This window comes from Pristiophorus japonicus, chromosome 16 (assembly GCF_044704955.1).
Source record: "Pristiophorus japonicus isolate sPriJap1 chromosome 16, sPriJap1.hap1, whole genome shotgun sequence".
NCBI classification, from domain to species: Eukaryota; Metazoa; Chordata; class Chondrichthyes; family Pristiophoridae; genus Pristiophorus; species Pristiophorus japonicus.
This window is the reverse complement of record NC_091992.1, coordinates 99,153,290-99,174,178: the sequence shown is the minus strand read 5'-3', so window position 1 is coordinate 99,174,178 and position 20,889 is coordinate 99,153,290. Positions and strand designations below refer to the sequence as shown.

The following is a 20,889-nucleotide window of genomic DNA, read 5'->3' as shown; positions in this document are numbered from 1 at the left end:
TGCCACACATGTATTTCAGTGAAGGCTTTTAGGTCGAGTCTTATTTTATACCGATCTTAGATTTAGCAATCGAACGCAATATTTCGTCTGCTGGTCCTATGTGGTATGCGGCTGTGAACTGGACTGCTGATCCCACCAGAGGGTGATGTAATGCGTGCGTGCGATTTCCACACACCTCATTTTGCCTTATATGGCCAATGAATAGCACTCTCACGGTGCAAGCCACTGAAACCAGATGTTGGATGTTGGTGATAAGGTGGTGGAGGAGAGCCCATTAAAATAGCAAGATTTTACTGATGCAGACAGGATAATTACCCGATGAATGAGCCCGAAGTTTTATTTTTGATTGAAAACAAATTTAAGGAAAGCACACCACAAAAAAACAATTTGCACCTTTTTTTTGTTAAAAGACCAACTGGGTCTTCAGATGTTCTCCTCGATCATATGCACAGGATTGTTCATACAGATTTATTTATTTTAAGACGGCAATTCATAAACAGCGGGAAGATTTAGTTGGACCAAGGTAACAAACACTAAAAATGTCGGAATATAAAATAACCATTTATTCAATCGGCAATTAAAAATTTTATTTAATTATTTTCATAGTGAATTTCTGAAGTGTAACTATCACTATAAGCCCTCAAATAAAATTATTAGTGATGCATAATACAAGTTTTTTTTTATATAATGGGGAGTTCGTTTCTGCTACTGGTATTTTGCATGTTCTATGTTATCAAATTGGTTGAAGGGCACAATTGCAAACCAGGGGCTGCTTTGCCTGCTCCATTTGTCACTGAACGGCGCTGCAAACCCAACGCTATTTGCAGCATCCCCCACACACTGCATGATGTCATCTCATTCACAGGACACGGTTCACCAAGTCCCTGCTCCCCATGCCAGAGCCACACACTCCGGCAACTGGGATAGTCAAAAAACATATAGTGGGAAATGCAATTTGCAAAACTATTCTTTATTTATAAATGAATGCAACTGTTTCAGCAGGAAAATGGGGAAGAAGTCATAAATTATTCTAATAACGTGCTAACATACAGCCCCGCTTATTCTCAATCACCCCCTCCTCACTAGGCGGCAATCGCTGTGGGTTAATCAGACAAAGGACCAATCTGGAGGTCTGCAGCGTTCTCCATCCCCCTGGAGATCGGATGATTGACAGCTCCCCGGGAGCCAATCGGGAGTGGCGGCGCGCGCTCAACGGATGAGCCCAGCGCCGCGCCGTGATTGACAGGTAGGCCGGGCCAATTGGAGAGCGGGAAAACCGCAACGCGCCTGAATGCGGCACCAATCAGCGGGGTAAAGGGGCGGGACTGGGCGCTATCAGCAGCGGTTGCGGCGCTTTCCTTTCATTGGGGAGTTTGTGCGTTAAAAGTGAGGGGAGGGGGCAGACTCCTGCTCTACAGGGAGAAGAGGGCATTGTTTTTCACTGCTGTCGAAGATTTAAAAAAAAATTTGTTTGTGGAGAGAGATCTCCAGGCCCCTTTTTGCTGGTTGCTGAGAGACTTTATTTCAAGCGAGAGGTAAGGGATTCGAGCCCTGGCTACATTATATCCCGTTGGGATGGTCTCCGACTGAAACGTGTAACGTTGTTACCGTTATCTGAGGAATTTTCTCTTGGCTCAGTCTGCCTGAGTGAGGTCATGGAGTTACTGAACTAACTGAATTGTTTCCAGCAGAGTTTAGGTGTAACTGAATTTGTTTGTTTGGGGGAAAAAAATATCTTGGGAGGATTTTGTCACGGTTACATTTTTTATTTTTCAGGATTCGTTTGGTATGCTGATTTTTATTTTATATACATACTATTTTTCTAGATTTTCAAACTCAATTGACTCGGGTTTATGTAATTTTTTTTAAAATGCTAAGAGCTCGTAGAGATGATGTATTGTGGGGAGGGGAGGTGGGGGGGGAAATGCGTCTCCTTTAAGGACAGGCAGAGTGAATGTAGTGACTGCAGCAAGTCAAAAAAAAGTAAGCCACGTTTTTGGGGTCAGTACCCGTGGAGTGAGTCCTGCATGTGTCAAGTTATTCAGTGACCGCATTAAAACTTTTAAAATATTGAACGTGTGAGTTTTGAAAGAACGTCAGCACTGAAGGTATGTTGTATGATGGTCATTCTGCCCAGTTTAAACTCTACCGAACTGAACCAAAATGCAGGGCCACATTTGACACCAGTCTGGGAATAGTGTCATTGTCCAATATATAATATGACTTAATAGCTGCTTGTTCTGCTCTCTCCCCATATATCACACCAGATAAGGACACCTGTGACTTTGCTTGTCTGAGCTCTTAGCATTTTGTGTTAAAGTGAAGCATCGTGGTGGTCTGCCTATTTATAGTGACTACATAGCATGAGTCTGACAAATGAATCTGTATTAACATGCATGAAGAGACCATCTATCTTTAAAGATTACATTCGAAGACAATTGTTGAGTAATGAGGTTTGTTCCATCAAATGTACTGAATCTCAGTTCCTTTCTGATTTAGTGAGCTGTGTACCTAACCTCTCCCACAGGTGATGAGACATGATCCAAGTATTTTTTCCTAGCTTATTTGTACTGAGAAGGATAAACTTTATCACTCGGTTGAGCTTTGAATCGTTGCTATTTGCTGTATGTCTGCAGTATTAAGTACCAAAAGAGCTACCAAAGACTCACTGTTATAGATATAGATGGCAGCCTTGTATTTCTAAAGGTTATGATCAAATTTTTGCATTTTTGCATATTTTGTCACTGTACAAGAGCTATTTTTGCAAGTGTGTTTAATTGTCCTTGCATGCTTCATACTGTCTGGATCACATACTCTGGGGCAGTGGAGGATAAAAATGCACGTGATTCAGTTGCTGAAAATTGTGAAGTGTGGTACTGAGTTTCCTTGCATATTTAACCAAGTATTTACAATTTCCATCCTGTTCTGCCTTTTTGTTTAATCTGATTAAACTAAATGACATGCCATCATGAAGGTGGAAATAAGTTGTTTGTGTTCAGGTCTATTTAAAATAAGTTTGCCTCTTCTTAGAGGTGTACTGATTTTTTTTCTTCCCACGCCCCCCACTTCCCTCAACTCTGACTGCCACTTGTCTGTATGCCACCTGACTTCAGTGCATTCACAGGTAGAGATTTCAGTTCTCTCCATGCATTCCATTGTTTTCCCATGTTGACTAGGCTAGAGTCCCAAATAAGAATTGCAAAATCATGACAAGATTGCGTCTCTCTGGCCTTTTTCTATAAAGTGAATATCTTGTATCCTGTTCCATGAAACTGCCTTCAGTATCCATCTTTTTGGAATTTATAGTAAGCTTCCAGTGCATAAATAGACTATGTCTGTTTTGTTTTAAAGTGCTCCTGCAATTGGACAGCGCAAGTGTTTGACAGCTGAAAACTCTAGATACTTGAACTGATTTTTTTTTTTATCTTGGTAACTTTCAATCTGACTTGGAAAATGATGCAGCATTGTAACCATACCACTAGGCAATATCATCTGGGCTGCATTAATGGACATCTTTCAAAAACATGTGGAGCATTCAGGATAATACATGCCTAAGTGCAAAGAGACAAAGCAAATAATGCTTTGAAGTGATGGGATTTGAGGCAGAAAATATTTGAAGGGATCGCATGACCATTGGACCAAGGATAAAGTTATGCAGAAGTGGGTCAGTAAAGAGACTAGAGATAGAAAAAGAACTGGAGGGAAGCTTAACAGTGAAAGAAAGACTTGGATTTATATAGTGCTTTTCATGACCACCAGACATCTGTGCTTTATAGCCAATGAAGTACTTTTGGCGTGTAATCACTGTTGTAATGTGGGCAGCCAATTTGTGTACAAGCAAGCTCTCACAAACAGCAATGTGATAATGATCAGCTAATCTTTTTTTAAATGTATGTTGATTGAGTAATAAACATTGGCCGGGACACCGGGGATAACTCCCCTGCTCTTTGAAATAGTGCCATGGGATCTTTTATGCCCACCTGAGAGCAAACCGGACAGCTTCAGTTTAACGTCCCATCTGAAAGACGGCACCTCTGACTGTCTGTCTAGATTTTTTTTGTGCTCAACTTCATGAAGTTGGACTTGAACCCACAACTTTGGGCGAGGGTGCTATCCACTGAGCCCCATCTTTCAATGTTGTAGCGGTAACTAGAGTGGAAGGTAAAGTCTTGCTTGAAGTTTTTTTTTGTACCAGGGTGGGCGTCTAACAATTATGCTCAATGCTTTTGTTTGGAACATTGACTAGTAAAACAAAGGCTCTAGATACTTCAGTGAGATGAGGGTGATGGAGGAGACATGTGAAGCACTGATTGATTGTCATTGAAGATCGGGAAAGTTCTTCTAGATTGGAAGGATGCAAATGTAGTTCCCACGTTCAAGAATGGTGATGCAACTATATTTGTTTGCTACTGACCAAAATAATTAGAACACAAGTGGAATCAGTAGCAAAATAGAAGCATACCTGGTATAAAATTAGCCTTTTAAGGGTCAAGATGGCTTTTAAAGGGCCCTCAACCCCTCTTTTTTTTTTCTAAAGGAGACCTCTCAGATTAATGAGTAGAAGCTGCACTGATATCCTTTAATTAAAGTATTGCATGAGTAACTACAAAGATCAGTGGGTGTTGTAGATAATGTGTAGACATGGCTGAATAGTTGGCTAAAGGGAAGGAAGCAGGGTGTAGTCATTATAGGAGTTAGGTTGGAGTTTGAGATTGAGTGAGGTTCCCTTGTGGTTTCTGCCCTTTATCTTCCTGCTATTGACTGGCCTAAATTTGCAGTTTCATGGAAAAGTGAGTAGTTGCCTTTGACATCACAGCAGGATTTCTTCAGTTTCTTTAGGGCTTCTTGTTGCCAAATTTGTGTCCATGTGGGTTGAAGGGAAAACCATCCAATAACTGGAGGATAGTTGTGGTGGTTAGAGGCCAATCATTGCAGTTCCTGGGCAATGTCTTTGGCCCAACCATCTTCAGCTGCTTTATTGATGACCTACCCTCCATCATAAAGTCAGGAAGGGAGCTGTTCATCAGCTATTCATGTTCAGCATCATTCATGATTACTCTGATAAAGAAGCACCCCATGCCACCTTGCAACAAGACCTGGATAACATCTAGACTTCGGCTGACATGTAGCAGGTATCATTCATACCCTGTGCCAGGTAATGACCATCTCAAACATGAGTGCCTAGCCATTGCCCCTGATCTTAACTGCTTCACTGAGTCATTGACCATAAACATCATCGTGGTCACCATTGACCCAAAGCTTTACTGGATTAGCCAAAACAGCATTGTGTTTACAAGAGTAGGGCAGAAGCTGGGTATTCTGCCATAAGTTGCTCATCTCCTGATTCCTCAAAACCTCCATCTGCAGGATTGAAATCTGATGTATACTGGGGTACATGTACTTGTGATGAGGTGCAGTAAAAGAAGCTCAACACCAGCTGAGACACAGCAGGACATTTGATTGGCACCCCTGTCTCTATGCACTCTTTCCCTTCTCCTCTTCCTCCTCCTCTTTCTCCCCCCCCCCCCCCCCCCATTCATTGTACACATTGCAACCACAGTGCACCAATCAAAAAGATGTACTGCAGTAACTCACTAAGGTTACTTAAACAGCACCTCTGTGTCCTGTAACCCTCCACCACGAAGGACGAGAGCAGTAGTTTTCTGAATGTTATTGCCTTCACATTTTCCACCAAGTTGCACACTATCCTGGCTTGGATGTATATTGATATTTATTAATCTCTCTACAATTCCCTATCTAATGCCATTATGGGAAAACAATCAGCATGAGGACTGCAGCAGTTCAGGCAAGTTCTGCAAATCACCTTCCTGGGGAAAACATTCATCCTGGGAATAAATAATAAGTTAAATTTTCAAATGACATCAACCTGGGAAAAATTGTGGGCTCCAGAGAAGAGTCTTTGTGAAGAAAGCTTCTGGGGAATATATTAATGAATATGGGCTAATAATGCAGGGTAAAAATAGGAAGATACTTATCTCCTGTGTGGAATGGAACTTAAGGTGGACATAAAAGATTCCTAGGGGTGCTGAATCACTCATTGCTCAACATGTCCCAACAGTGTGTGGTGGTATTGAGCAAAGCTAGCAGGATACAGGGTTACAAAACCTGTCCAGGGCCCCAAACATTCCATCCAGGTGAAACTATTCAGTATACTGCATTCACAGCTCCCAATGCGGAGGTCTCTACATAGGGGAGATCAAATGCAGATTGGGTGACTGCTTTGCGGAATACCTCTATTCAGTCCGCAAGCATGACCCTGAGCTTCTGGCTGCCAGTCACTTTAATTCTTCGCTCCACTCTTGCTCTGTCCTCTGCCTCCTACTGTTTCAATGAAGCTCAATGTAAGCTCGGAGCAACACTTTTTTATATAAAAAAAAAAATCGTTTATGGGATGTTTGAGTCGCTGGCAAAGCCAGCATTTATTGCCCTTGAGAAAGTGATAGTGAGGTTCCTTTATTGAACTGCTGCAGTCCCATTGTGCTGTTGGAGAGGGAGTTCCAGGATTTTGACCCAGTGCCGATGAAGGAACGTCACTATAGCTCCAAGGCAGGATGGCATGGAACATGGAGGTGGTGGTGTTTCCATGCATCTGCGTTTTTTCCTTCTAGGTGGTCGAGAACACGGGTTTAGGAGATGTTGTCGAAGAAGCCATGGCACGTTGCTATAATGCATCTTGTAGATGGTACACACTGCAGCCACAATGTGCTGGTGATGGAGGGAGTGAATGTTTAAGGTGGTGGATGGCTGCTTTGGTCTGGATGGTGTTGAGCTTGTGTTGGAGCTGCACTCATTCAAATAGGTGCTTGCAACCTTCCAGACTCCACATTGGAGTTCAGTAATTTCAGATCATAACCTCTGCCCCCATTTTTTTGTTTTCTGTTAATTGCATTTACATCTCCAAGACCCACCTTTTTTGTTTCTTGTCTCATTACTCCACCCCTTTTTGCCTTGAACCATCACCTGTTGTCATTCAATCTCTCCTGCCCTACATCCTATCTCCGACATAAGAAATAGGAGTAGGTGAATGCCATTCAATAAGATCATGGGGACCTTGCCTCTTTATTTCCTCCCTTACCTTTCCCTTCCTCTGTACTTGCTTAACACCTGTTGCATCTAACATTTTCCAGTCCTGATGAAAGGTCATCGACCTAAAATGCTAACTGTTTCTCTCCCCACAGATGCTGCCTGCCTGAATATTTCCAGCATTGTCTGTTTTTATTTCTGGATACAGGATTATATTGCCCAAACATTTGAATGAAAGGCTGCAGCTCCATTCAGGCTGTACCTTGAGCACCATGTACAGTCCAGGTTACTGATGGAAGGGGACAACTTGGGCTTGAGAGGCAATGTGAAGGAGAGCAAAGGCACTGAGGAATGAAATGTTTTATTTGTCTATAAATAGCTGGAATCATAAAGTGCAGATAATTGATTTGTGCCACCAGTTACTTCTAAAAATGCGCTTGAATTTATGTGCAAAGCACTTCATCAAAAAGGCATTGTGCTAGATTTACTTCAGTGGTTAATTATGCTTGATCCTCATAAAGGCAGCTGTAGATGCCATTTAGTAACTTTTGCAGCACAATTCTATTTGGAGTAGAGACAAAAAGCACCTCTAAAATTAAGATGGCACGTTGAAGTCATTTATGAATAGGCTATTGGCATACTGTGCCCTTTTGTTAAACCACAAATGGTTATTAAGTAATTAGTACAGACCTACAAATCACATTCCACAACTGAAAAGCTTGCTCTAGTTTAATGGTATATACATGAATGTGGTATAGAGCTAAGTGATCAGGATTTCACTTGCAAAGTTTTCTGTTAAGACTTGGGGCAACCTATGAAAGACTTGATTTTTATATAGTGCCTTTCATGACCACTAGACATCTCAAAGTGCTTTACAGCCAATGAAGTACTTTTTGGAGTGCAGTCAGTGTTGTAACATAGGAAATGGGGCAGTCAATTTGTGCACAAGCAATAATAATGACCAGATAATCTCTTTTTTTTTAATGTTGATTGAGGGATAAATATTGGCCAGGACAATATTTACAAGAGCCTATGCTTTACTTTGCTGTTTAAAGCCCATAATAACTATTTCTGAATGTATTCCTTGCACCTGGCAGAAAACCTTGTGCTCCAAAATAATTCGGTTGGGTAGTCTGAGTGAAATGCATTTGTCCTTTACATGCTGATATCTGAAAATATTGATGCCAAGCACAGTTTTGTCAACTGACATTTTTCCCTCTGATTTCCATTGAACTTTTGGCTCTTCAATTGATTTCTAGCTGCTTTTGGAAAGTCCAAAGTAAACACTGAAAAATTCCTAGATGTTTTCAAAAAGCTAAAACGTGGCATTCCTATTGTACTAATTCATTATGGTCACTTGGGGATTTGTGGACTTTCGCAAGATGTGCAGAATAGCGAGCGATGCCAAGTCTTGTGAAGAATGGCGCAAATAGAAGATTTTTAAAACTTTTAATGGGTGATTGCCTAAGTTTGTGCACATACATGTAATTTAATACAGATTTTAGAGCATTTAGTCCTTTTTTAAAAATGTCCATTTATAAACTCCCTTGCCCACATTTCTGATGGAAAGTTTTATGTATCCTACATGTTTACTGTTTTTACATATGTGCCACAAGAGGGCACTACAATGAGAAACTTGTACACCAGCTGCATGGTCACTAATGTGCCACCAGAGGGCACTGCAGTGGGAGACTTGTAGGTTACCTGTACAAGTGTGCCAGGCCTAGTGTAAAAGAAAGGCCACCATGTGTGATCCTCACTTTAGAGTTACATTAAATGGACTAAGATCATTACAGTTCAAGTACAATACATTGCCTTGGAGTTATTATCAGAGCATCTAAAGACATAACAATTGGCGACGAGATTACGGACTTTCACGTGAAAATGGCTAGCCTTGGTACGTTGCAGCAGTTTGCCGATGATTGGGACACCTTTTGTGGAGAGGCTTGACCATTTTGTCACAGCAAACGACCTGGCGACAATCCAGCCCCACTAACTGATAAGTGCTGAGTTATCCTACTAACCAGTTTTGGGCCCACTGTCTAGCTTTGTCAGGGACTTGCTGGCACCAGCGAAGACAACGACCAAGATGTACGAGGAGCTTGTAACGCTGATCCAAGAACAACTCGAGCCCAAAGAGCATCCTCACGGCCAGACACCGGTTTTATACCCACCGTAGCCCGAAGGCTAAAATTGCAAAATATGCTGCAAACCTCAGGAGGCTGGCGGCACCATGTGATTTTGGCGACCACCTCACTGAAACGCTGCGGGATATCTTTGTCATCGGAATTGGCCACGAGGGCCGCCTTCAAGCTACTATCTGCAGATACCACAGTCACACTACAGAAGACAATCACCATGAGCCAGGCATTCATGACCTTGAGACCTGTGGCTCTAGGCAGATGACTCATCCTCAGGACTCCAACCCGGCAAGTACTGTACACCGAATGGTGCCTTTTAGAAGCTGGACTGTAGAACGTGAATCTCCTGAGCGGGAGAGTGTGCCAGACTTAGCTGAGTCTGCAGATGGCCATGAGTCCAGCTGCACACCTTACACCAATGAACTCATCCCAGTCATTGGTAGTGCAGATGTAAAGATACTCCATGATGGTGTAGTACACAAGTCACTTCTGGGTTGTTGCAGGTGATAGACCAATGCTACTCTGAAGAATGTTGAAGATCCATTGGAGCTGAAGATTTCATCCTTCCAGCGATTGACATCCCCCGAGCTCAGGCAAAGCAAGCCCTCTCCTGAGGTTGGATCTGGCACCAGAGAGCAGACCAGCACAGCATCTGAGGCGCAGACCGCTCAGCGCGACTGCGTGGAGATGATCCAGCTGAGACGACCCGAACGCACCTTCCAGGCTCCGGTGGCAGGATATCGGTGGAAGAAAATCTGATCCAAAGGCGACTTCCCAGCCTCTGGGCAGAACCCGGAGAGACGAGGATCACAGCAGTCGACATTGTGGATGGAAGAAAGATGGCACCCAAACCGCAAAGTGAGGCGCTGAAGAAAAAGATGATGGCCAGACCACAAGGTGCAGCGCTGATGGAGCAACACGTGGTACCTAGCGAAGAAGAGGATTGGGGTAAAGAAAGCAAGGCTGTCGAAGGAGGCCAGCAACCCACTACACTTAAAGGGACAGTTCCATATTCTCAATGTAATAGCAACTGATTACACGCTTTACATTTAAATCAGTTTTATACATGTAATAAGCAAAAAAGTCATGCAATTGTGATCGGAGCTAGTTTATTTACAGTGAGTAATTAAACGTTGGGCGATGTAGGATTTCAACTGCATTCAGTTAATTCAGTGGGGAAAACACCCATTGGGAGCACAGTTCCAGCGAGTTTACCCAATGCTGTAGCCTGCATCCCTGAGACCAGAGTGATGCACCAGAGTGTGGCCACAAGCAGCTAATATAGAGCAAGCGATCTCAGGAGGGCAATGGCACCAGTATTGATACCCTGCCCCTGATCGGCTCCACCTCAGGCACCCGATGGCACCAACCACCACAAGCCTGAGAGCAAACCGTGCTAAGGCACAGCCCCCAGACCCTATCTCCACCAAGGCTACACCTGGGAACAAAGGGTCACCCACACTGATGTCCAAATGGGACTGGGACCAGCCAGGATCCCAAACCAAATAACGCCCAGGCAAGCAAGTCAGCGGTTCCCTGTGCACTGCCAGACGACTGCTCCTCTGAGCAGCAGCGGTGTCCTGTGGCTCAAGGAAAGGATAGTGGTCACAGGCATCTGAACCTGCCAGACGCAAGGAGCAATGGCGAAGGCCCTGAGAGCAGGCAACTTGAGCCAACTGGGTTCCCACTGCCAGCACTAGGCACTGTGCTTGTCACCAGACTGCCTGGACACCATCCAGCAGCTCTGGAACTGGTTTGTCCTTGTGCACCAGTGCTGCCACCAGCACTAATTCTAAAGTATGTACCTCACTAGTCAAATGTACTTGCCTCAACGGTACCACAAATGTAATGCTGTAAATGCAATTTTTTTCTGGACCTGGAATATATATGAATGTAATGAGCCACTGGCATAATATGTGGGGGGGAAAGGAAGGGAAGAGAAAAGAGTGGTCATGGATGCACAAACAGAAACCACCAGCACTTCTACTGCCAACAAAACACCACCTACTCACCAAAGATGGAAATTATCCTCAAGGGTCAACCAGATGGAGCTAAGCCCAGAGCGCAGTCAATGTATGAAGGTGATTTGCACTAAGGACTTGGGGAGAGTGATGTCATGTACCCTACATGTTTACTGCTTGTATTATTGTGCCACCAGAGGGCACTGCAGTGGGAGATTTGTAAGTTACCTGTACAGGTGTGCCAGGCCTAGTATAAAAGGCAGGCCACCATGTGTGATCCTCCCTCTGGAGTTACATTAAATGGACTAAGGTCACTACAGTTCAAGTACAATACATTGCCTTGTGGAGGAGTCATTATCAAAGCCTCTAAAATCATAACAAACTGCATGTAAACTCCTTGTGCTGTAATTACACCCTCCTGTCAGTGGTGCTGCTACAGCACTTTCAGAGGTGGAAAGTCTATTTACAACCTGACCAGTTTTACAGGGGCATTTTTTTATTTAAGATTTTTAATAAATTACAAATCTGATTCCTTGTCTTGAATGACTAATTGGCTGGGGAAGGGCCAAATGAATGTTGGGGAATCTGATGCAGGATGAGGGGTGTAATTGAATAACCTGACACAGGGTGTTTCGTGAATGAGTTGAGCTGGGGTATGGCGCTTTATTGCATCAAAGTTTGGCAAAACTAAAATAATGCTTGGATCTCTGTCTTAAATCTTTGAAAAGAGGCATGTAGGAAGACCTAGATTACTTCATGTCTACGTGAGCAGAAGGATATTATGGGGAGTGTGCACATTTTTGAAGAATCTAGGAACCATTTATGACTTGTAGAAATCAATAAGTAAATGCTTAATTAAGACTGGCGGGTTATTCTGTTGATGTGGACATTGCGCAATACTCACCTAAAACAATTGAACTGGGATAAAATAGAATTCTATTTAATAGATGGCGTGGAGAAGCAAGATGAGGTTTATTTGTGGTGGCATTGATTTAAAAAAAAATCTATCTTGTCATTAAACAAAGTATCAGCATGGGGCATGGAGGTGAATCTAGACTGATGGTCAGGTATGTGATCAGATAGCCAGGAAGGATCTGGATTCAACTTTTCAGCATTTATTTTGCTGCAACATAAAGATGCACAAGTAATTTTGAAAAACTGTCATGGACCATGGTAAACTCACCAAGATGTGGATTCATTGCAGAGAAATGCAGATTATGTAGATTTTCAGTTGAGGGGGTGGGTGGGGGGTTGGATGAGGAAGAGTAAATCACATCTCAGAATTTCTTTATGTAAAATCAATTTTAATATGAAATAAGATACAGGATTATACTTGCAGCTAGCAAGATAACTAACTGCTTTATATATTGATACTCTAATGAATGTGTATATTGTTTTTTTGGGACCCTTAATGATTAAATGATCTTGAAGTAGGTCTTCCAAAATTGTGACTCAAAAATGATCTTGCGATTGAATAAAATGACTTTCCTTAACAGCTCACTCCCTTTGGAAGGCGGTTACAACTTGGGGCTAACTTGCTGAGATAGGGTTGGCTTAATAACTATTTTGAGTGAATTTATATTAAAACCAGTAGGTAATGATTGGAGAATGGAATAAAGTGTTTAGATCATCCTGCTGAAAATACAGCTTCGTTTTATATTCTAACTTATACTAAATTCATTGCTGTAAATACCAGTGGAAATGAAAGGCATACTGAAAATTAGCAGCTTAATGGAATTTGCTATTGAGAAGTTGTAGGTATTAAAAAAAACTTGAATTTATATAACGCCTTTCATGACCACCGGACGTTTCAAAGTGCTTTACAGCCAATGAAGTACTTTTGGAGTGTAGTCACGGTTGTATTGTGGGAAATGTGGCAGCCAATTTGTGCACAGCAAGCTCCCACAAACAGCAATTTGATGACCAAATGATAGTGAACAGTTAATTTGTTTTATGTTGATTGAGGGATAAAGATTGGCCAGGACACCGGGGAGGATAACTCCCCTGCTCTTCTTTGTAATAGTGCCATGGGATCTTTTTATGTCAAACTGAGGCCCTGTCTGCTCTCGGGTTCATCCAAAAGATGGCACCTCTGACAGTGCAGCACTTCCTCAGCACTGCACTGGAGTGTCGACCTAGTAAATGTAATTTTAAGGTGAACTAAAGATTTAAAGCAGTAGTTGGTGAAATATTGAAAGTTAGCAGTGAAGGGTTGGGTTTTCAAATGGATTTCTGGAGTACATGTACATGGAAGTTTTGAAGACAAAGTATTAATGTGCAGTTATGATCACTCTTTATAAAGCGAACAGTGCAGAGGATTCAGGCAGCAGCAACAATGATTAACCTGGCTTTCAATATTTTTCATGAGGAGGTTGGGGAATGAATCTCTTTCCCCTCATTATTTTATCCCTTCTCCCCAGTGAGAATAATGTACAAAACCAGGGTTGGAGAACATGAAGACATTGCTAATGGTGCATTTAAAGTACAACTAATGTCAAGTTTTTGGTGCATTAAGATGCTAAACTTAAGGGAGTGAATGCACCATAATTGCCGTGCGAAGGCATGTTTGAGCAGTATTCTGTCTTATTGCCAGTATGGTAAATACTAGTCCTGACCAAGAGTCCTCGACCTGAAATGTTAACTTTCTCTCTCCTCAGAAGCTGCCTGATGAATATTTCCAGCATTTTCTGTTATTATAGTAAATACTAGCTCGGTTAAGGGATTTAAAAGGGAAATGGGTAATTTTTGCATTATGGATTTGAGGTAGGAAAAGGGCATGACTAACTTTCTAAATCTAACCCCTGAAAAGTTTATTTACTTTTCATTCAAGGGTAGAAGTGTGTAATCATCTCTAACATATGGCAAGCATTAAAGTACAGTAAGTACATACTTTGCTCTGGATCTCCAGTTTGATAAGAGAAGTGGTGTGTAAAATCTTAATTTTGATTACATGCATATTCCTCTATACACTGATGCACTGGGTGAAAGCCTCAAATTTGTTTCTAACAATCTGTTTAAATTATTGGGTTGTTAAACTTAAACTTGTATTAAATATTGTTAATGTGTAGTATAGTTGAAGATCTTGGATTTAAAATATGATCATACCCAAGTGGAAAATTTAACTTTGAGCCCTTAGTCTGCAGCATTGCAAGTATGAAATCCCAAGGTTAAATGAATTGTAGCTCGAACTCCTTGATTACTGTGCCCACTAAAGGACCAGTTCCACATTGTTTGCAGGATGTTGCACCTATTTCTTTGAAGTCAATTTGTGCACTTAACACGCAATGGGGGTGTTTGTGCATTTCACAACTAGTATTTTATTTGGCTTTCATTTTGTTTTGGAGCCACTAGACTTGCAGGGCTTGACTGTTTGCTCCATTTCATTTCAATTTAATGTTTTTTCAATAGAAAGTCAAGTTGATATGAAGCAGATTTGGTACCAAATGCCACTTACTATTAGAATTGTTTCATTAATGTCTATCAGAATCAATGCAATGCAGATTTGTCTTGCTAGATTTAGTACTAGTTTGAAGTACTTGCAAACAAGCTGGAGGCATCTAGTGGTATGCTAATCTTGTGAAATTGCTGTGCATCCACTTAAATAGGTTTCAACAACTGAAATGTTTCACTTTTGTTTTGTAAGCTGTGATAGCAATGTGGCTCAATATGTCACCATTGATCTCAACTCGCTATCCTTTATTCTCTTTGCATTGCATATCAATTTGTGTTGAATTAATACATGATCAGTCATCTAAATTCATCTATCTTGACTTTTGGTTAAATGCTGTCATGATATTTCAAATGGTATTAGTCACCTGAAACAATGTCCCAGTAACTGAACTCTACTGGCTCTTGTACTGAATATGATGGCTCATGCTGGAGTAGGATTACTGACCAAGAACCCTATGATTCATTGTTCATGTGACCCTGGACAGTGAGATTGCCAATTGATGGGCTTTTGACTGGGTGGGAAGGTGATGCATTGTCTTGCCAATGCAGAATGTTGGATTTGTATAAGTATTCAGCCATATTATTGGGAAGTGGCAGAATGCAATCTCTGGATTTTAAAATTTGAGCCCATGACCTGTAACTTCAGCTGATCTGTCTCCTGTAGACATGGTAATGAGAACTCTGCATTGTCACTGATCTTTTTAAACTTAACCTAGAAGTGTATGATTCAACCATTTGGTAATATCTGTATATGGAACTAAAATGCAGGATTTTTGCTTTATCTACACTAGTTCCACATCCTTGTATTGGGAGTTTGTTACTGATTCCTTATTTTGAAAAACAAAATAGCAAGTTCTGAGTACTTCACTCCTATATATTGGCTCCACATCAAAAAGGACTTTAGCTTTTTCCCATCTTCGATTCATGGAACCTTTAGTTTCCACCCAAACATTCTAATGCTCTGCAGTATAGATGAGTTTATTAGCTAAACTGACAGAATAATGTGTTCTTAATTTGCAATATCCTTAAGCCTGGTAGTTTAGTGTACAAAGTTAATACCTTTTTCAATTCATTCTGATCTAAGTAGATAGTTGGAGACATCTCAGATGAATTTGTTCTACCAAATTGCACCATGAAATGAGGGCACTTGTGGTTCTTCAACACATCTCTAGGCTTTAGGACCCAAAAACCAATATTACTGCAGAATTCATATCTGTTAATCATATACTTTAATGTGTTCCTTCTATTTACTGCAGGTAAAGTTTACCCACTTGAATTCTGATGGCGCAGCGGAGTGTCCAAGATGATCCAGAGAGGTATCTCTTTGTGGATAGGGCTCTGGTTTACAACCCTGCTACTCAAGCTGACTGGACAGCTAAGAAACTGGTGTGGGTGCCATCAGAACGCCATGGTTTTGAGGCTGCTGGCATCAGAGAGGAGCGAGGTGATGAGGTTGTGGTGGAGCTGATGGAGAATGGCAAGAAGGCCCTGGTCAACAAGGATGACATTCAGAAGATGAATCCACCCAAGTTCTCAAAGGTGGAAGACATGGCTGAGTTAACCTGCTTGAATGAGGCTTCAGTCTTGCATAATTTGAAGGATAGATACTACTCTGGTTTGATTTATGTAAGTTTCAAATACTTCATGTATTTCCTCAAATTAAGGTGAAAAGTTTTTTGCAGAAAGTGACTTGAATTCATTGACTCTAGACTTACCTTTTTTTTAAGCTGAGGCTGAATGGCGATCGGTGCTACTCCTGTTCCCTTTGAGAGAAATGGTGGTGGACAGATAGACTATTTTCAAATTGTAAAGAGAAACTTTTCTTGAGACAAGCAAAGGATTTTACCCCTCAGTCCAACATTAATTGTTGCCAGGCTCCCCTCCTCTTGGAGCAGGTGTATATACAATACAGCATGACTAATCAATTAATTGGCCTAGAAATTGCGGTCGGAGGCGTACCTCTGGAGTACACCTCCGACCCGAGACATAATTATCTCCTGGTGCCCAGGCTGCGAAAGAGTTGTGGTCACGGGCTTCCATGCGGACAGCAGTATAAAGGCCCTGGGATCGGAAGCATCTCTGTACTGCGTACGCTGTCAGACATTGCAATTTTAGGGCCTATAAGAGTTGGTTCTGGTTGTATTTATTCAAATTATTTGATTCATACTACATGAGTATACTTTATTAAAAAAACAAACTGGGTGTACCATTTTGGCTTGCATGCATACCATTACATTAACTTGATGGAGCTAAATGGCCATTTTGCATCCCAGTTTTTATTCTATTTAATTTGAAGCTGTAGATTTTTCAATTCATTTATTGAGTTCTTGGTGCTTCTGCACTTTTTACACCACTCATTAGCTTATCTAACCTTTTGAGAGAATTTAAAAAAAAACTTGTATGTTGGTTCTCCTTGCAAATAGATTGCTGCTGGCAAGGCCATTAGTCATCTGCTAATTACTGTTAAAACAATGCACCAATACTGGAGACTTGATGATTTAGAAACTACCCTTCCACTTCTGATGAGCTTAATCCTGGTTAATACAATAAAGGTCTCTTTCTGTTGGGTCTAGTGTTTCATGGAGAATTTGAGCGATCTTGACCAGTAACTAATTGATGTGTCCACAGCACTGAATTGCTCTTAATGTGACACTGATACAAAATTGCCAATCTCTCTCGACCAAGAAGGATGGAGATGGGAGGAGGGAAGTCGCATTGATGTACATTAGGGTTGGGGTTAGGGCAGAGAATACTTGAGCTGGAAGTACATGGCACTACCTGAAAAAGTAGCAAACCTGTTGTACTATCTAGCACTGGCATTCTTTGCCATTTGAGTACAATGACCAGAACCCATTGGATACCTATGACAAATGAGTTTCAACTGCATCTCTAAACATCTGTGGAGTAGGGTAGGATTTCCACTTTGGGTGCAATTGGCAATTCCAGCTCAATTAGTACTCAAATTGTACTCTTGTTTTCTGTTTGGTGGTAGTAATTGAGTAGAAATCCTCATGCATTTTTTCTTTCCTCACCACCCCACCCCCCTTACACTTAATGTAAAGTGTTTTCTAAAGCATGTCTTGTGATACCAGTAACAGCAAATGAATAGCTTAGCTTTGAGTATTCTCTGGCTTTTGGGAATCTTGGGACATTTTTTGCTCTGCCTTGAAATAAATTCCTGGGTCACTATTGAATGAAGGACTGTTTCAATGAGTTAGGTTGGCACTTTGCCATATTTAAACTGGTGGCACACAGCAGCTGAATTAGTTGAAACACTTGCTGAGTCATTCAGTACCATTTGCCACAGTTTAGTTTTGGGACTGCATTGGATTTCTGCACATGGATTTTAAAGTGTATCGCAGTCACTACTTCAAAATTCTTTTCATCTTGCTGAAACTCTGATGTCTTCAGTAATTTAGCAGGAATAATTGACTGTTCTCACCAAATTAGGCCATGAAAAGTCAGTAGTTGGATGACTTTTTTTAAACAAATCACAAATTTCTGAGGAATGATTGTGGGGATCAGTGGGTGGAAATGTACTTTACTTGCAAAGGAGATATATTTTGCAACTGGAAAGAAGCAATTGTTTAGTTTGTAATCAGTTAATGGACAGATTATTGCCCTGAAAAATGAAAAACTTTAGGTTTGGGGAGATGCCATTGTTTCTTGAGGAGGCTCAGCTTGACACCTGAGGAAGTTTTATTCCTTGTCATTCTCCACACTTCAGTAGGCAGTGACTTGTGCTGGAGTATTGCAGGGTCTGGCAGTCTTGTACCTTGTCCAAATTGTAATTGAGTTTAGACAACGTGGGCTAGAAATTCCATAGCGCCCGGTTTTGAGAAACAGAAAAAGTAGCACCAGGCGCTAATGATTCTCTCCTGGGAAATTCAGCTTTAGCACTCTGAGCTAAAGTCCAAGAGCGGGGCGGTAGTGGCAGAGCGCTGAACAATTTGGAACGCATTGCTAATGGCATCAGAGGCTGCTTCCCTCGTTAAGGGCCAATGATGATGCACAACCTACTTGTCGGCAGTTGTGTTGCAAAGCAATCCGCGCGACTGCCATTACAGCCCCAAAAACTAAGTAGAAGGCTTGGATATCTTGCAGCAATGAAACATGAAAACTTTGAGCAGGCACCAGACTGGTACAAATAATTTGGCCTACCTGAAAATCATTCCCTTTAATTAGCACTCCCCAAGCAGCCAGCTGAGTTGACGACGCCTCCTCTTCCTGCCGTTGTTCATGCCTGGCAATACAGCAGGGGAGGGGAGGCAACGGAGCGCTGTGCACTATGACGTCACAATCTGTGAGCTGCTAGAGGCCCAAGCGGTAAGAGTTAGCGCCAGTGCTAAACTGGCACTGAAGTTTGTGGGCATCGCTGCATCTGGTCGCTAACCCCTTAGTGCCTTGCTGGCATCCCCTGGCACTAAGCAGCCAAATTTTTCCATGTATCCACAGCCTGTTTGATTCAGGGGGCATAGGTGTGCCTGATTATATTCTTTCCACACACCATTGTCAGCAGGAGTGATGGGGAACATGAATAGGAAGCCTGACTTTTCATCCACCCTCTAGTCCATTGGTTTTGAGGCCAATTGTAGTGCCCTAACTTGATGGGGTCCTGTGTAAATTACCCATGTCACTAATGAAAGCTATAAAATAGCTGTTTACCTCTTACAAATACTTCTGGATATGACAAAATAATTGTCTGAGTTGCTTTATTAATTGTAGAAGTTCTGTTGTACTATTCTCTATAATGGAAACATTTTTCAAGGCACAACACATTCTGAACAGTCTGGTATTGGCTTGTTTGCCAATGAATGTTGCCCAACAATCTCAATCTCTCTCTCTCTCTCTCTCTCTCTCTCTCTCACACTCTTGGCTTGTTTGTTGAGCAGAGCTCCTGGGAAAACTTTGTGCAGGTCAGTTGCTGCACCTGATCTCTGGCTCCCGCTGACAAATTGTTGACTGCACTCATTGTTTTCTATATAACTAAACAGAACTGTAATTAAAACAATAGTCTCATTTACTCCTGAGGGATAAATATTAAACTCGCTGAACTGTTCTTTTGAAAGAGGAGTGAAGCAAGGTGAGCTAACGTCGCCTATCTAGGTGATTGTTGGACAGGACTGTAAGGGAAGGATGAGGTCGGTCAATTGGGTGTTTTTCACGGTAATGCAGCATGCCTTTCTTCAGATGATTAAGTTAATTAGTAACTAACAAATCCAATAAAGGTTTCAGGAGGAACCCTTCAATCAGAAGTGCTGAGAATGTGGAACCTGTTGCCACGGAGTGGTTGAGGCCAGTAGCATACGTGCATTTAAGGGGAAGCTAGATAAGCACAAGGGTTAGAAGGATACGATGCTTGCTGTCTTTTGCCAAGTCCCATGCAAGATGGGGTCAAAGGGAGAAGTGAAATGTTTATTTGCTGTTGCTGAAAACTAATTGGGAATCTTAATCTCTATTATAAAACACATTGATCTTTTTGAAAGTCCAGTTCACATTCCCCCCTCAAACTGGGACTGTCCAGTCAAAAGCCAACTGTGATGCTGGTTGGTGAATTTAAACATGTCAGCTGGCTTTTTTAAAAAGTTGTTTTTTAACTAGACCGGCAACTTGTACAGAATTGATCCATTGTGGAAATGGTTAACCGGTTTTCTTTTTTTTTATAAACTGAAGGAATAAGCTAAGCTAGTTTTTGCATTCCTGTGAATGAAGATAAATGCACTTAGCATGGCTAATTAGCTGTATAAACATTGTTCCTTTCAAAGATCAGGATTGTAACTGTGCCAGGTTGAGTTTTATTTAACAAAAAAACACCAACAATTAAACAAGACAATTTATCTGCAAAAACTTATTTAAAAATGTGACTGACCACACCTTTCCTCCAATACCCCACCGTCTGGCTGGTTTGCAGCTAGTGCCGATTACAAGTCTGCAATCAGGAACACTGATTTTATTTTTGATCCCTAAATCATATCTTGCAGTTTTAGGAGCCTGAGTGTCTGAGTTTAGTTTCCAGGTCCCTGAGTTGATTGCCTTTCACTCTGCCATGTAGTTAGTTTCTTGATTCTGGCCTGTTTGAAAAGCCTTTAAGTTTCCACTCTGGCAGTTAATGCACTGCAGAATTCCTCTTGTCTTTTCTGATTCTAGATTTTAAATGAGACCAGACAGCTGAAGCTTTCTTGCATATTCAGGACTCCTTATTATTCAGATTGAACAGTCCTGACAATCTATCCTGACCTGGTGCGAGGGCTGTACATGCCTTTCAAAGCAACAGATTCACTACTGGATGTAAA

The 20,889-nt window shown here is 41.6% G+C and overlaps 1 protein-coding gene across 3 annotated transcripts in view; it reads left to right on the top strand.

Moving 5' to 3' along the window:
• Positions 1-1,334: 1,334 nt before the first annotated feature.
• LOC139226673 (myosin-10) overlaps positions 1,335-20,889 on the top strand; it is a 151,815-nt gene continuing 132,260 nt past the window's right edge. For all 3 annotated transcript variants that reach the window (XM_070857595.1, XM_070857594.1, XM_070857593.1), the window contains exons 1-2: positions 1,335-1,535; positions 15,853-16,222. In XM_070857595.1, coding sequence (XP_070713696.1) covers positions 15,878-16,222 — 345 coding nt within the window. In that variant the 5' untranslated portion in view covers positions 1,335-1,535; positions 15,853-15,877. The remainder of the gene's footprint in view (positions 1,536-15,852; positions 16,223-20,889) is intronic.